This window comes from Lipotes vexillifer, unplaced genomic scaffold (assembly GCF_000442215.2).
Source record: "Lipotes vexillifer unplaced genomic scaffold, Lipotes_vexillifer_v1.1 scaffold147, whole genome shotgun sequence".
In the NCBI taxonomy this organism is placed as follows: Eukaryota; Metazoa; Chordata; class Mammalia; order Artiodactyla; family Lipotidae; genus Lipotes; species Lipotes vexillifer.
In genome coordinates, this window is record NW_006778796.1 from 4,588,297 (window position 1) to 4,601,748 (window position 13,452).

The 13,452-nt window shown below is 42.9% G+C and overlaps 1 protein-coding gene across 2 annotated transcripts in view; it reads left to right on the forward strand.

Annotated features, from left to right (window-relative positions):
- EFHC1 (EF-hand domain containing 1) overlaps positions 1-10,655 on the forward strand; it is a 61,182-nt gene extending 50,527 nt beyond the window's left edge. Inside the window, exons 10-11 of one of the 2 annotated variants that reach the window (XM_007451927.1) lie at positions 8,883-9,093; positions 10,494-10,655. In XM_007451927.1, coding sequence (XP_007451989.1) covers positions 8,883-9,093; positions 10,494-10,565 — 283 coding nt within the window. In that variant the 3' untranslated portion in view covers positions 10,566-10,655. Of the gene's footprint in view, positions 1-8,882; positions 9,184-10,493 lie in introns of those variants that run through there. The other variant, XM_007451926.1, reaches the window with a different exon arrangement.
- The last annotated feature ends 2,797 nt before the right edge of the window (positions 10,656-13,452 follow it).

Below are 13,452 nucleotides of genomic sequence, written 5' to 3' on the forward strand. Positions count from 1 at the left end.
TTTTTTTTTTTTTTTTTTTTTTTTTTTGTGGTACGCGGGCCTCTCACTGCTGTGGCCTCTCCCGTTGTGGAGCACAGGGTCCGGACGCGCAGGCCCAGGGGCCATGGCTCACGGGCCCAGCCGCTCCGTGGCACGTGGGAATCTTCCTGGACCGGGGCACGAACCCGTTTCCCCTGCATCGGCAGGCGGACTCTCAACCACTGCGCCACCAGGGAAGCCCCCACCCATTTTTTAATTGGATTATTTGTTTTTTTGATATTGAGCTCCATGAGCTGTTTGTGTATTTTAGAGATTAATCCTTTGTCCATTGTTCCATTTGCAAATATTTTCTCCCATTCTGAGGGTTGTCTTTTCGTCTTGTTTATGGTTTCCTTTGCTGTGCAAAAGCTTTTAAGTTTCATTAGGTCCCATTTGTTTATTTTTGTTTTTATTTTCATTACTCTAGGAGGTGGGTCAAAAAAGATCTTGCTGTGGTTTATGTCAGAGTGTTTTTCCTATGTTTTCCTCTAAGTTTTATAGTGTCTGATCTTTCATTTAGGTCTTTAATCCATTTTGAGTTTATTTTTGTGTATGGTGTTAGGGAGTGTTCTAATTTCATTCTTTTACGTGTAGCTGTCCAGTTTTCCCAGCACCACTTACTGAAGAGGCTGTCTTTTCTCCATTGTATGTTCTTGCCTCCTTTGTCATAAATTAGGTGACCATATGTGCGTGGGTCTGTCTCCGGGCTTTCTGTCCCATACCATTGATCTATATTTCTGTTTTTGTGCCAGTACCATACTTTCTTGATTACTGTAGCTTTGTAGTATAGTCAGAAGTTGGGGAGCCTGATTCCTCCAGCTCCATTTTTCTTTCTCAAGATTGCTTTGGCTATTCGGGGTCTTTTGTGTCTCCATACGGATAGTAACATTTTAATTCTGTGAAGTTCTAATTCTGTGAAAAATGCCATTGGTAGTTTGATAGGGACTGCATAGAATCTGTAGATTGCTTTGGGTAGTATAGTCATTTTCACAGTATTGATTCTTCCAATCCAAGAACATGGTATATTTCTCCATCTGTTTCTGTCATCTTTGATTTCTTTCATTAGTGTTTTATAGTTTTCTGAGTACAAGTCTTTCGCCTCTTTATGTAGGTTTATTCCTAGGTATTTTGTTCTTTTTGTTGCAGTGGTAAATAGGATTGTCTCCTCAATTTCTCTTTCTGATTTTTCATTGTTAGTGTATAGGAATGCCAGAGATTTCTGTGCGTTAATTTTGTATCCTGCAACCTTACCAAATTCATTGATTCGTTCTAGTAGTTTTCTGGTGGTACCTGTAGGATTTTCTGTGTATCATGTCATCTGCAAACAGTGACAATTTTACTTCTCCTTTTCCAATTTGTATTCCTTTTATTTCTTTTTCTCCTCTGATTGCCGTGGCTAGGGCTTCCAAAACTATCTTGAATCATAGTGGCGAGAATGGACATCCTTGTCTTGTTCCTGATCTTAGTGGAAATGCTTTCAGTTTTTCATCATTGAGAATGATGTTTGCTGTGGGTTTGTCATATGTGGCCTTTATTATGTTGAGGTAGGTTCCCTCTATGCCCATTTTCTGGAGAGTTTTTATCATAAATGGGTGTTGAATTTTGTCAAAAGCTTTTCCTGCATCTATTGAGATGATCATATGGTTTTTATTCCTTAATTTGTTAATACGGTGTATCACATTGATTGACTTACGTATACTGAAGAATCCTTGCGTCCCTGGGATAAATCCCACTTGATCATGGTGTATGATCCTTTTAATATGTTGTTGGATTCTGTTAGCTAGTATTTTGTTCAGGATTTTTGCATCTATGTTCATCAGTGGTATTGGTCTGTAATATTCTTTTTTTGTGGTATCTTTTCTGGTTTTGGTATCAGGGTGATGGTGGCTTCGTAGAATGAATTTGGGAGTGTTCCTCCCTCTGCAGTTTTTTGGAAGAGTTTGAGAAGGGTCAGTGTTAACTCTTCTCTAAATGTTTGATAGAATTCGCCTGTGAAGCCATCTGGTCCTGGACTTTTGTTTGTTAGATGATTTTAAATTACAGTTTCAATTTCATTACTTGTGATATGTCTGTTTGTATTTTCTAATTCTTCCTGGTTCAGTCTTGGAAAATTGTACCTTTCCAAGAATTTGTCCATTTCTTCGTGGTTGTCCATTTTATTGGCATATAGTTGTTTGTAGTAGTGTCTTATAATCCTTTGTATTTCTGCAGTGTCAGTTGTGATTTCTCCTTTTTCATTTCTAATTTTATTGATTTGTGTCCTCTCTCTTTTTTTCTTGATGAGTCTGGCTAAGGGTTTATCAATTTTATCTTCTCAAAGAACCAGCTTTTAGTTTTATTGATCTTTGCTGTTGTTTTCTTTGTTTCTGTTTCATTTATTTCTGCTCCGATCTTTATGATTTCTTTCCTTCTACTGACTTTGGGTTTTCTTTGTTCTTCTTTCTGTAGTTGCATTAGGTGTAGGGTTAGGTTGTTTATTTGAGATTTTTCTTGTTTCTTGAGGTGAGATTGAATTGCTATAAACTTCCCTCTTCGAACTGCTTTTGTTGCATCCCATAGGTTTTGGGTTGTCGTGTTTTCATTGTCATTTGTTTCTGTGTATTTTTTTATTTCTTTGATTTCTTCAGTGATCTCTTGGTTATTTAGTAGCGCACTGTTTAGCTTCCATGTATTTGTGTTTTTACAGTTTTTTTCCTGTAATTGATTCCCAGTCTCATAGCGTTGTGGTCAGAAAAGATGCTTGATATGATTTCAATTTTCTTAAATTTTCTGAGGCTTGATTTGTGACCCAAGATGTGATCTATCCTGGAGAATCTTCCGTGTGCACTTGAAAAGAAAGTGTATTCTGCTACTTTCAGGTGGAATGTTCTTATAAATATCAGTTAAACCTATCTGGTCTGTTGTGTCATTTAAAGTTTGTGTTTCATTATTTATTTTCTGTTTGATCTGTCCTTTGGTGTGAGTGGGGTGTTAAGGTCCCCTACTATTATTGTGTTACTGTCGATTTCCCCTTTCATGGTTGTTAGCATTTGCCTTAGGTATTGGGGTGTTCCTACGTTGGGTGCATAAACATTTACAATTGTTATATCTTCTACTTGGATTGATCCCTTGATCATTATGTACTGTCCTTCCTTATCTTTTGTAACAGTCTTTATTTTAAAGTCTATTTTATCTGATACGAGTATTGCTACTCCAGCTTTCTTTTGATTTCCATTTGCATGGAATATCTTTTTCCATCCCTTCACTTTCAGTCTGTATGTGTCCCTAGGTCTGAAGTGGGTCTCTTGTAGACAGCATATATATGGGCCTATTTTTGTATCCATTCAGCCAGTCTGTGTCTTGGTTGGGGCATTTAATCCATTTACATTCAGGGTTATCGATAACCCTGAATCTCAATTGTTTTTGGTTTGTTTTTGTGGGTCTTTTTCTTCTCTTGTGTTTCCTGCCTAGAGAAGTTTCTTTAGCATTTGTTGTAAAGCTGATTTGGTAGAGCTGAATTCTCTTAGCTTTTGCTTGTCTGAAAAGCTTTTGATTTTTCCGTTGAATCTGAATGAGATCCTTGCTGGGTAGAGTAATCTTGGTTGTAAGTTTTTCTCTTTCATCACTTTAAGTATATCCTGCCACTCCTTTCTGGCCTACAGAGTTTCTGCTGAAAAATCAGCTGATAGCCTTATGGGGATTCCTTTGTATGTTATTTTTTGTTTTTCCCTTGCCGCTTTTAATACTTTTTCTTTGAATTCAGTTTTTGTTAGTTTGATTAATATGTGTCTTGGTGTGTTTCTCCTAGGGTTTATCCTGCATGGGACTCTCTGTGTTTCCTGGATTTGGATGACTATTTCCTTTCCCATGTTAGGGAAGTTTTCAACTATAATCTCTTCAAATATTTTCTCAGACACTTTCTTTTTCTCCTCTTCTTCTGGGACCCCTATAATTTGAATGTTGGTGCGTTTAGTGTTGTCCCAGAAGTCTCTGAGATTGTCTTCAATTCTTTTCATTCTTTTTTGTTTATTCTGCTCCTCAGCAGTTATTTCCACCATTTTGTCTTCCAGCTCACTTATTCGTTCTTCTGCCTCAGTTATTGATTCCTTCTAGTGTATTTTTCATTTCAGTTATTGTGTTGTTCATCTGTTTCTTCTTTAGTTCTTCTAGATCTTTGTTAAACATTTCTTGTATTTTCTCAATCCGTGCCTCCATTATATTTCCAAGATTCTGGATCACGTTTACTATCATTACTCTGAATTCTTTTTCAGGTAGATTGCCTATTTCCTCTGCATTTATTTGGTCTTGTAGGTTTTTACCTTGCTCCTTCATCTGTGACATTTTTTTTTGTCATCTCATTTTTTTTTTTTTTTTTTTTTTTTTTTTTTGATGTGTGGGATTGTGTTCCTGTCTTACTGGTTGTTTGGCCTGTGGCTTCCAACACTGGAGTTTGTAGGCTGTTGGGTAGAGCTGGGTCTTGGTGCCAAGATGAGGACCTCCAGGAGACCTCACTCCATTGAGTATTCCCTGGGGTCTGAGGTTCTCTGTTAGTCCAGTGGTTCGGACTCAGAGCTCCCACCACAGGAGCTTCGGCCTGAACCCCGGCTCGTGATCCAAGATCCCACAAGCCACGCGGGGCGGCAAACAAAAGAAAGGAGAACAATAACAAAGTAAAAAATATAATTAGACTAGGAAACTAACAGATATGTTAGAAAGAATATAAAACTATAGGTGAAACACCAACCAGAAGATAAAACAGAACCACAACAGTAAAAAAGAGGAGGCTAAAAATTTTTTTAAAAAAGGTGGAAAAGGCCTTGGCTGTGGAGGGCGGGGCCTAAGCAGGGGTGGGGTTTGGGTGGTGGGTCGGGCCTATGCTTAGGACCCACAGGGCTGGAAAAGGTCCTGGAGGCTGTTGGGGGTGGGGCTTAGGCTCAACAGAGTGGGCCCAGACATCCCTCCTGCCTCTCGTCTCAGAGGGCAGAGGACCCCACCTGGGAGCCCAGCAGGCTTCCTGGGCTCAAGTGGGTGGGGCAGACACCCACCGGTCCTGGAGGGCCCCCCCCACCTGCCTCTCCTGTTCTCCCCCTTCACCCCCAGGGCCACCTTGGCCTGCAGGGCTCCTCTGAGGGCATAGGACCTGGCCTGAGAGTCGGGCAGACTTCCCTGGCCAATTGGGCGGGGGAAATGCTGGGCGCGCTCCCCCCAATCTGAGCCCCTGAGGGTCCCTCCAGGCATGTGAACCCCTCCCCCTTCTCAGCCACCCCTCAGGGGCTCTGGTCCTGTCTGGCCTCCACTTCTCCCCACTCAGTCCCCTGACGTCCTACCAGTTCACTTGGAGGTTCTTCCTGTCTCCTTGGGCATCGAGGTCCCCCACCAGCGTCCAGCAGGCACCCTAGTTGTGGGGAGACAGGAACTCTGTGTCTTCCCACACCGCCATCTTGACTCCATCCCCAGTTTCATTCTTTTGCATGTGGATATCCAGTTTTCCCGGCACCATTTACTGAAGTCTGTCCTTTCTCCATTGTGTATTCTTGGCACACTTGTTAAAGATTAGTTGACCATATATGTGTGGGCTTATTTCTGGGCTCTCTGTTCTATTCCTTTGGTCTATGTGTCTGTTTTTGTAGCAGTTTCATACTGATTTGATTACTATAGCTTTGTAATACAGTTGGAAATCAGGAAGTGTGATGCCTCCAGCTTTGTTCTTCTTTCTCAGTATTGCTTTGGCTATTTGGGTTTTTATTTTGTTTTTTGTAGTTCCATACAAATTTTAGGATTTTTTTTCTATTTCTGTGAAAAATGCCATTGGAATTTTGGTGGGGATTGCATTGAATCTATAGATAGCTTTGCATAGTATGAACATTTTAACAATGTTAATTCTTCCAATTCAAGAACACAAAATATCTTTCCATTTGCCTTCTTCAGTTTCTTTGATCAATGTCTTACAGTTTTCAGTGTATAGGCCTTTCACCTCCTTGGTTAAATTTATTACTAAGTAATTTTTCAAAAGCTATTGTAAATGAAATTGTTTTCTTAATTTTCTTTTCGATAGTTCATTGTTAGTATATAGAAAAGCAACTAATTTTTAAATAAATTTTATTTATTTTAGGCTGCACTGGGTCTTTGTTGCTGCTCACAGGCTTTCTCTAGTTGCAGCGAGTGGGGGCTACTCTGTTGCGGTGCACAGGCTTCTCATTGCAGTGGCTTCTCTTGTTGCAGAGCACGGGCTTTAAGTGCACGGGCTCCAGTAGTTGTGGCACACAGGCTCAGTAGTTGTGGCTCGCGGGCTCTGGAGTGCAGGCTCAGTAGTTGTGGTGCACAGGCTTTGTTGCTCTGCGGCATGTGGGATCCTCCCGGACTAGGGCTCGAACCCATGTCCCCTGCACTGGCAGGTGGATTCTTAACCGCTGCGCCACCAGGGAACAAAAGCAACTAATTTTTGTATGTTGGTTTTGTATACTGAATTTGTTGATTACTTCTAACAGTTTTTTGGTAGTCTTTAGCATTTTCTAAAGACTAATATATGGTATTAAGATCATGTCATCTGGAAACAGAAAGTTTTACTTCCTCCTTTCCTATTTGGATGCCTTTCATTTCTTTTTCTTGCCTAATTTCTCTGGCTAGGTCTGTGTTGAATAGAAGTGGCAAGAGTAGGTATCTTTGTCTTGTTCCTGATCTTACAGAGTGGGCATCATTGTCTTGTTCACTACTGGGTATGAAGTTAGCTGGGGGCTTGTCATGTGTGGCCTTTATAACATTGAGGTACATTCTTTCTATACCTAATTTGTTGAGAGTTTTCATCATGAAAGGATGTTGAATTTTGTTAGATGCTTTTTCTGTATTTATTGAGATGATTGTACGATTTTTATTCTTCATTCTGTTAATGTGGTGTATTGATTTGTGTATGTTGAATCATCCTTGCATAGTAAGGGTAAATCCCACTTGATCATGATGTACGATCCTTTTAATGTGCTGTTGAATTCAGTATGCTAGTGTTTTGTTGAGGACTTTTGTGTTCACCAGGGATATTGGTCCGTAATTTTCTTTTCTTGTAGTGTCCTTGTTTGGTGTTGATGTCAAAGTAATGCTGTCCTTGTAGTATGAATTTGGGAGTGTTTCCTCCTCTTCAGTTTTTTGGAGGAGTTTGAGAAGGATTGGTATTAATTCTTATTTAAATGTTTGGTACAATTCACCAGGAAACTGTCTGGTCCTGGGCTTTTCTTTCTTGGGAGGCTTTTGACTACTGATTAAATCTCCTTACTTGTTATTGGTCTGTTCAGATTTTCTATTTCTTCATGATTCAGGTTTGGTAGGTTGTATGTTTCCAGGAATTTATCCATTTCCTCCAGGTTATCCAATCTGTTGATGTGTAATTGTTCATAGTAGTCTCTTCCAACCCTTTGTATTTCTGTGGTATTAGTTGTAATGTCTCCTCTCATTTCTGATTTTAAGTCTTTTCTCTGTTTTTTAAAATTGGTCAAGCTAAAAGTTTGTCAGTTTTGTTTATCTTTTTTTAAAAAACAGCTCTTAGTTTCACTGATATTTTCTATAAGTTTTCTAGTCTCTCTTTCCTTTATTTCTGCTCTGATCTTCATTATTTCCTTTCTTTTGCTAACTTCAGGCTTAGTTTTTTTTCTTTTTTTAGTTCCTTGAGGTATAAACTAGGTTGTTTATGTGAGAGCTTTCTTTTTTCTATTATGTATTTATTTTGCGTGCGCCATGCAGCTTGCAGGATCTTTGGTCCCCCACCAGGGATTGAACCCAGGCCACAGCAGTGAAAGCACCAAGTCCTAACCACTGGTCCACCAGGGAACTCCCTCTTTTTTCTTAATGTAGGCATTTATTACTGTGAACTTCCCTCTTTGAACTGCTTTTGCTGCATCCCATAAATTTTGGTGTGTAGTACAAGGGACCCTTGAACAACACAGGTTTGAACTGTGTCATCTACTTATATGCACATTTTTTCAGTAAATATGTATTATACTACTACACAATCCTTAATGTGTTGAATGTGCAGATACAGTCAGCCCTCCAAATATGTAGTTGTTCCGTAAGTTATATGCAGATTTTTGACTGTGCGAAGGGTTGATGCCCCTAAACACTGCTTTGTTCAAGGGTCAACTGTATTTCCATTTTTGCTTCTAGATATTTTGTTTCCCTTTTGATCCTCTTTGATTTCTTCATCATACTACTATTTTTTTTTCTGCGGTACGCGGGCCTCTCACTGTTGTGGCCTCTCCCGTTGCGGAGCACAGGCTCCGGACGTGCAGGCTCAGCGGCCATGGCTCACGGGCCCAGCCGCTCCGCCGCATGTGGGATCTTCCCAGACCAGGGCACGAACCCGTGTCCCCTGCATCAGCAGGCAGACTCTCAACCACTGCGCCACCAGGGAAGCCCATACTACTATTTTTTAAAATATTTATTTGGTTGCATCAGGTCTTAGTTGCCCCACAGCATGTGGGATCTTAGTTCCCCGACCAGGGATCGAACCTGCATCCCCTGCATTGAAAGGCGGATTCTTAACCACTGGACCACAAGGGAAGTCCCCATCATACTACTTTTAAGTCTGTTTCTAAAACATAGATGATGACAATCATGCGACTCCCACAAACACCAGACTTGGGGGTGGTAGTGGTGGTAGATTTGGCTCTTTGCAGGGATTTAATAGACGGCAGCAAGGGAGGCTGAGCCTAGTCAGGGTTCCTGCCGTGAGCTCAGCCATCTGCCAGCCCCTGCAAGCAAGTGTTCAGTTATTGATCGGCTCCGCATCAGAGCTGTTTGTCATCAGATGCTTCCCCAACTTCACCAAGTGAGAACTTCGGTCACTGAGGTAAGACCATTCGCGAATAAACACCACATCCCTCCATCTCCTCTCTCCACAGCCAGCAAATGGAAGAGGACCCAGGTGTGCAGGAACTGGAGGCCCTGATAGACACGATCCAGAGGCAAGGGAAAGATCGCCTGTGTAGGGACAACATCCGCAAGATGTTTCAAATTTATGACAAGGAAGCTTCAGGACATGTGGACAGGGAGATGTTCTTTAAAATCTGTGACTCTTTTCACCTCCCAGTTGATGATTCCTTAGTTAAGGAGGTGAGTAGGAGTTCCTCTTCGGGGTTGATTGCAGAGGCTGGGCACCGCTCACTCGTTCCCAAAGGCAGTTGCATTTGTGTTTCATTTTAACTGGGGAAGACTTGGGGTGTTCAGATCTGCTATTTGGTCCTGATTATGGCATTTGCCCTCGACTCTAGCATTGGCATCCTTTCCTAACTGCTGCTGTAGGGCATCTCTTTAAGTGGGCAGGGGCCAGACAGCACAGAGCGGCCAGTGAGCCATGTCAGGGCTAAAGGAGGGTGGCTGCCAAGGGCAGATTGAAAAAGTGGACTGAGAGGGATGGTGGGAGCCTTTGACACCTTCACAGCCTACGTTAGCCCATCAGTAGGGCTGGCGTGGGAGAGGGCGTGACCGCTGCCCTGGACAGCAGCATCCGCCAGTAGGGGTCCATGGTCAGCTGCCAGTGGAGGGGTGACATGGACGATCTCCTCCAAGAGTTTCCACGAGGGAGCTGAAGAGGGCATTTCATACCTCTTTTTCGTTATAAACCCCTTTGACCAGTGTTCCCCTAGAAGTCGGGACTAACTTTCTCCCACTGTTGCCAACGATGGTGGCTAATGTTATTGAGACATTCTCACTGATTCAGAACATTGTGATGCTGTAGTCCTTCTTAATGATACGTTAGGAAAAAGGGATGTTTGGAAGTTAGGACTCATTTAGGGAAGCCTTCTGTTTGGGGCCAGTGTGACTAGGTTGGAGATGAGGGTTTTTCAGACGGGAACATTAGCAAGGAGGGAGGGAGGCAGGTAGAAGGGTAACAGTTCAAGTGGGCCAAACGCCCATCTAGCTTCCCAAGTTTCAGGCTGACAGCACACCCAGCCTTCGATTTCTAAGTCATTTGTGCTATCTGTGACCTGACCTGGGAGAGAGGAGCTGCAGTCAGGGGCGGTGGGACAGGGAAAGCAGGGGCGGGATGGATTTGCACACGTCCTTAAAGTAGCCACAGCAGATCAGTGTGCTTACTGCCACTCACAGGTGTTTCAGGGGACTTGGTTTGAGCAGTGACATGACTAGATTTTTCTTTTAGGCTGTGATAGCAGCAACCTCTGCTATTCTAAGTCTTACTCTGTGCTGACTGGATGGACAGAGTCTTGTAATTGAATATAAGAACAAAAATGCTTGGAAATGACAGTACTCTTATAAATGTTAAACCTGAAACCTTGGGCAGGCCATTTACTCCATCTGAGCTTTGATTTCGTGAAGATGGGGATACTCTGACCTACCTTCCCGGTTTACAGGATCATTTCAGAATCAGCCAAGGATATATAAAAAGCCTGAGCTGGTTTACAAAGGCAGGGGACAGGCACTAAAGAGTGCTGTGCAGCTGAGCTGAAAGCAGCCCATCTGTCTCTCATGGGCTCCCCTTCTCTCTCCCGCAGCTCATCAGGATGTGCTCTCACGGAGAAGACAAGATTGACTACTATAACTTCATCCGTGCTTTCTCCAGCTGACCTGCTGAGGACAGAACGCAGCACAGTATTTTGAGGTTGGGCCTACGTATACCTGTACTCTTCATAGAGGCATTTACAGAGCTCTTGAAATTATATTTCCTTTTTGGTTCTTTTACCACTGAAGTCTAAATTAAATTGGATCTTGTAGGAGCTAAGGTTGGTGCCTTATTTAGGGAGGGGAGATAGGGGTGTTGTGATGGTTAATTTTATGTGTCAACTTGACTAGACAGTGGGGTGCCTGGACATTTCTGGGTGTGTCTATGAGGCCGTTTCTGGATGAGGTTAATATTTGAGTTGGTGGATGGGGTAAAGCAGATGGCCCTCTCCAACGTGGGTGGGCCCCACCCATTCCATTAAAGGCTTGAATAGAACAAAAAGGCTGACCTTTCCCTAATGAGAGAGAATTCCTCTGGCCTGCTTTGACATCGGCTTTTTCCTGCTTTTGGACTCAAACTGAGACATCGGCTCTTCTGGGGCTCCAGCCCACTGGCCTTCAGACAGGAACTACTCCGTCAGCCCTCAGAGGCCTCCAGGTCGCTGGCTACAGATACTGGAGCTTGTCAGCTTCCTCGGTTACAGGAGCCAATTCCTTAATCGTCAGTCTCTTTCTATCTATATATACAGCCTATCGGTTCTGCTTCTCTGGAGAAAGGACCCTGACTAATGCAGGTGTAGAGTGACTAAGATCAGGAGGAGGATGCATAGAATTTGCTCAGACAGACATCAGGTCGGGTGTGGTGCTGCAGACAGCGCTGCCTGCCCCGCCCCGCCGGAAAGTAGACACCATGTTTTCCAATTGCAGTTCTAGGCCCATTAGTAGACCTGCATTTTATTTCATTTTATTATTTATTAAATTTATTTTTGGCTGCGTCGGGTCTTTGTTGCTGTGTGTGGGCTTTCTCTAGTTGCGGCGAGCGGGGGCTACTCTACGTTGTGGTGCGTGAGCTTCTCACTGCAGTGGCTTCTCTTGTTGCGGAGCACGGGCTCTAGGCACGCGGGCTCAGTAGTTGTGGCTCACAGGCTCTAGAGCGCGGGCTCAGTAGTTGTGGTGCATGGGCTTAGTTGCTTTGCGGCATGTGGGATGTTCCCGGACCAGGGCTTGAACCCGTGTCTCCTGCATTGGCAGGCAGACACTGTGATAATAGGAAATATCACAGTGTGGTACACTGATTTGTTTCAAATGAGTGTGTATTTACTGGGTCATGATGTAAAACATTTCTTGATGTGGGCTGTAGTTAAAAAAAAAAAAAAAATTTAGAAAAACTGCTTTTAGAGAGCCTGGCCTCAAGATAGGCAGAAAAGACTAGTAGCAGCTACTGGTTATCGACTGAGCTCTGATGGACTTTTCAGAAGCAGGGCTGCTCCTTAGTTGAAGTCAGCCACCAACTTCATCTTTATAAATGCTGTCTCTGATTCCTTCCTACCTGTACTCTGTCTATACCACCAGGGGCCTGAAAATACCATCTAATTAGGGTGTATCAAGCCCGTATCTGTAGGCTTTAGGGGTACCTGAGAAGACATCTAGATGTTTCCAGAAAATCAAGGGTCACTTGGGTGAGTGACTAGCCTGCTGGTGTACGAGCACGAGCATGTTCCTATAAGAAATTATTGAGTGCTTTATTTGAGCCATGAACTTAGCATTCACTATCCCTAAATCTTACCACCACCATTCCCTGCAAAAACAGGCAAACCAGCCAGCCGACACACCCCCAAAATGCTGAGCCCAGATGAGTAAGCAGGCTCAGAAAGGCCGACTGCCCAAGGTCACCAGCTTCTCCGGCTGAGCCGCTTGCTCTCCGTTGGCACCGTGCCTTTGCCTCAGGTACATGGTTCCTGTTTGGTCCTCACCAAACAGGAACATACTCTGTGATGCACTGAAGCCACACCCTAATCAATTCCCAGATAGCCATCTAAGAGGTGGAATAAAATGATTGATTGCAAGTTAAAAAAAAAAAAAAGCAAATGTGAGCATCCAGATAAAAAGGAATAGAAGGAATTATACCCGAGACAAGTAGGCGAATAATTCAATGCCTTTTATTCAGTTATTTCAAAAATATTTGTTGATCATTTGTTTCAAAATGTACATTTTTAAAAATCCATACAAAACCGTAATTTGTTTTAAAACCGGACAGAAAAAAAAAGGATTTGGAAAAATGTTCACTGAAAGTAAAAAGAGCCACCCCCCCCAAAAAAAAACCCTTTTACATGAAAGCATAAATATGGCAGGTACAAATTTTCCTTGAGTTCCTTGTTGAAATTTGGTCCATAACATGAACAGGCTAAAGTAGAAAAACAAAAAAAACGCTTTGTCCACATTTGCATTATGAGTTGCTCAGGGCACCGGCAGCCTCAGCTCATCCTTCAGATGTTTGTTAAACGAGGAACTGAAAAAATGAGGTGTGTAGTCTCATTACATAAACACTTGAATCTGTACCCAAGGAAATGGTGGTACTTACAACCAGTCAGATCTGATCAGATGACCAGGGCTGTCCAGGTGTGGCCGATTCCCAGGAAAACCTCCTTCCTCTCCACACGAACAAGAAACTCTAGAACCCTTACAAGCGAACTGATGGTGATGCCTCAGGTGTCACACGGATCTTATTCCCAGATGCTGACTTATTAATGCCCCATCATGAGGATGGTGTTTTTCCTTTTCAACAGTTTTAAAACTATATGGACTTCAAAGATGATGCTACAGTGTTCCACTTAGAGTGCCACCAGGGTCACAAGAATGACAGCAACAGAGGGAGCGTGGCTACTGTTTCTTCTATGGGGATGACGACCACCCTCCCGTGGGTCCTGCCCGCCCCAGTGGCCAGGCACTGGAAGGGACAGACGGCCTGTGGGAAAGACCACTGGCTAGGAGAGGTATTGCACAACCCGGAAG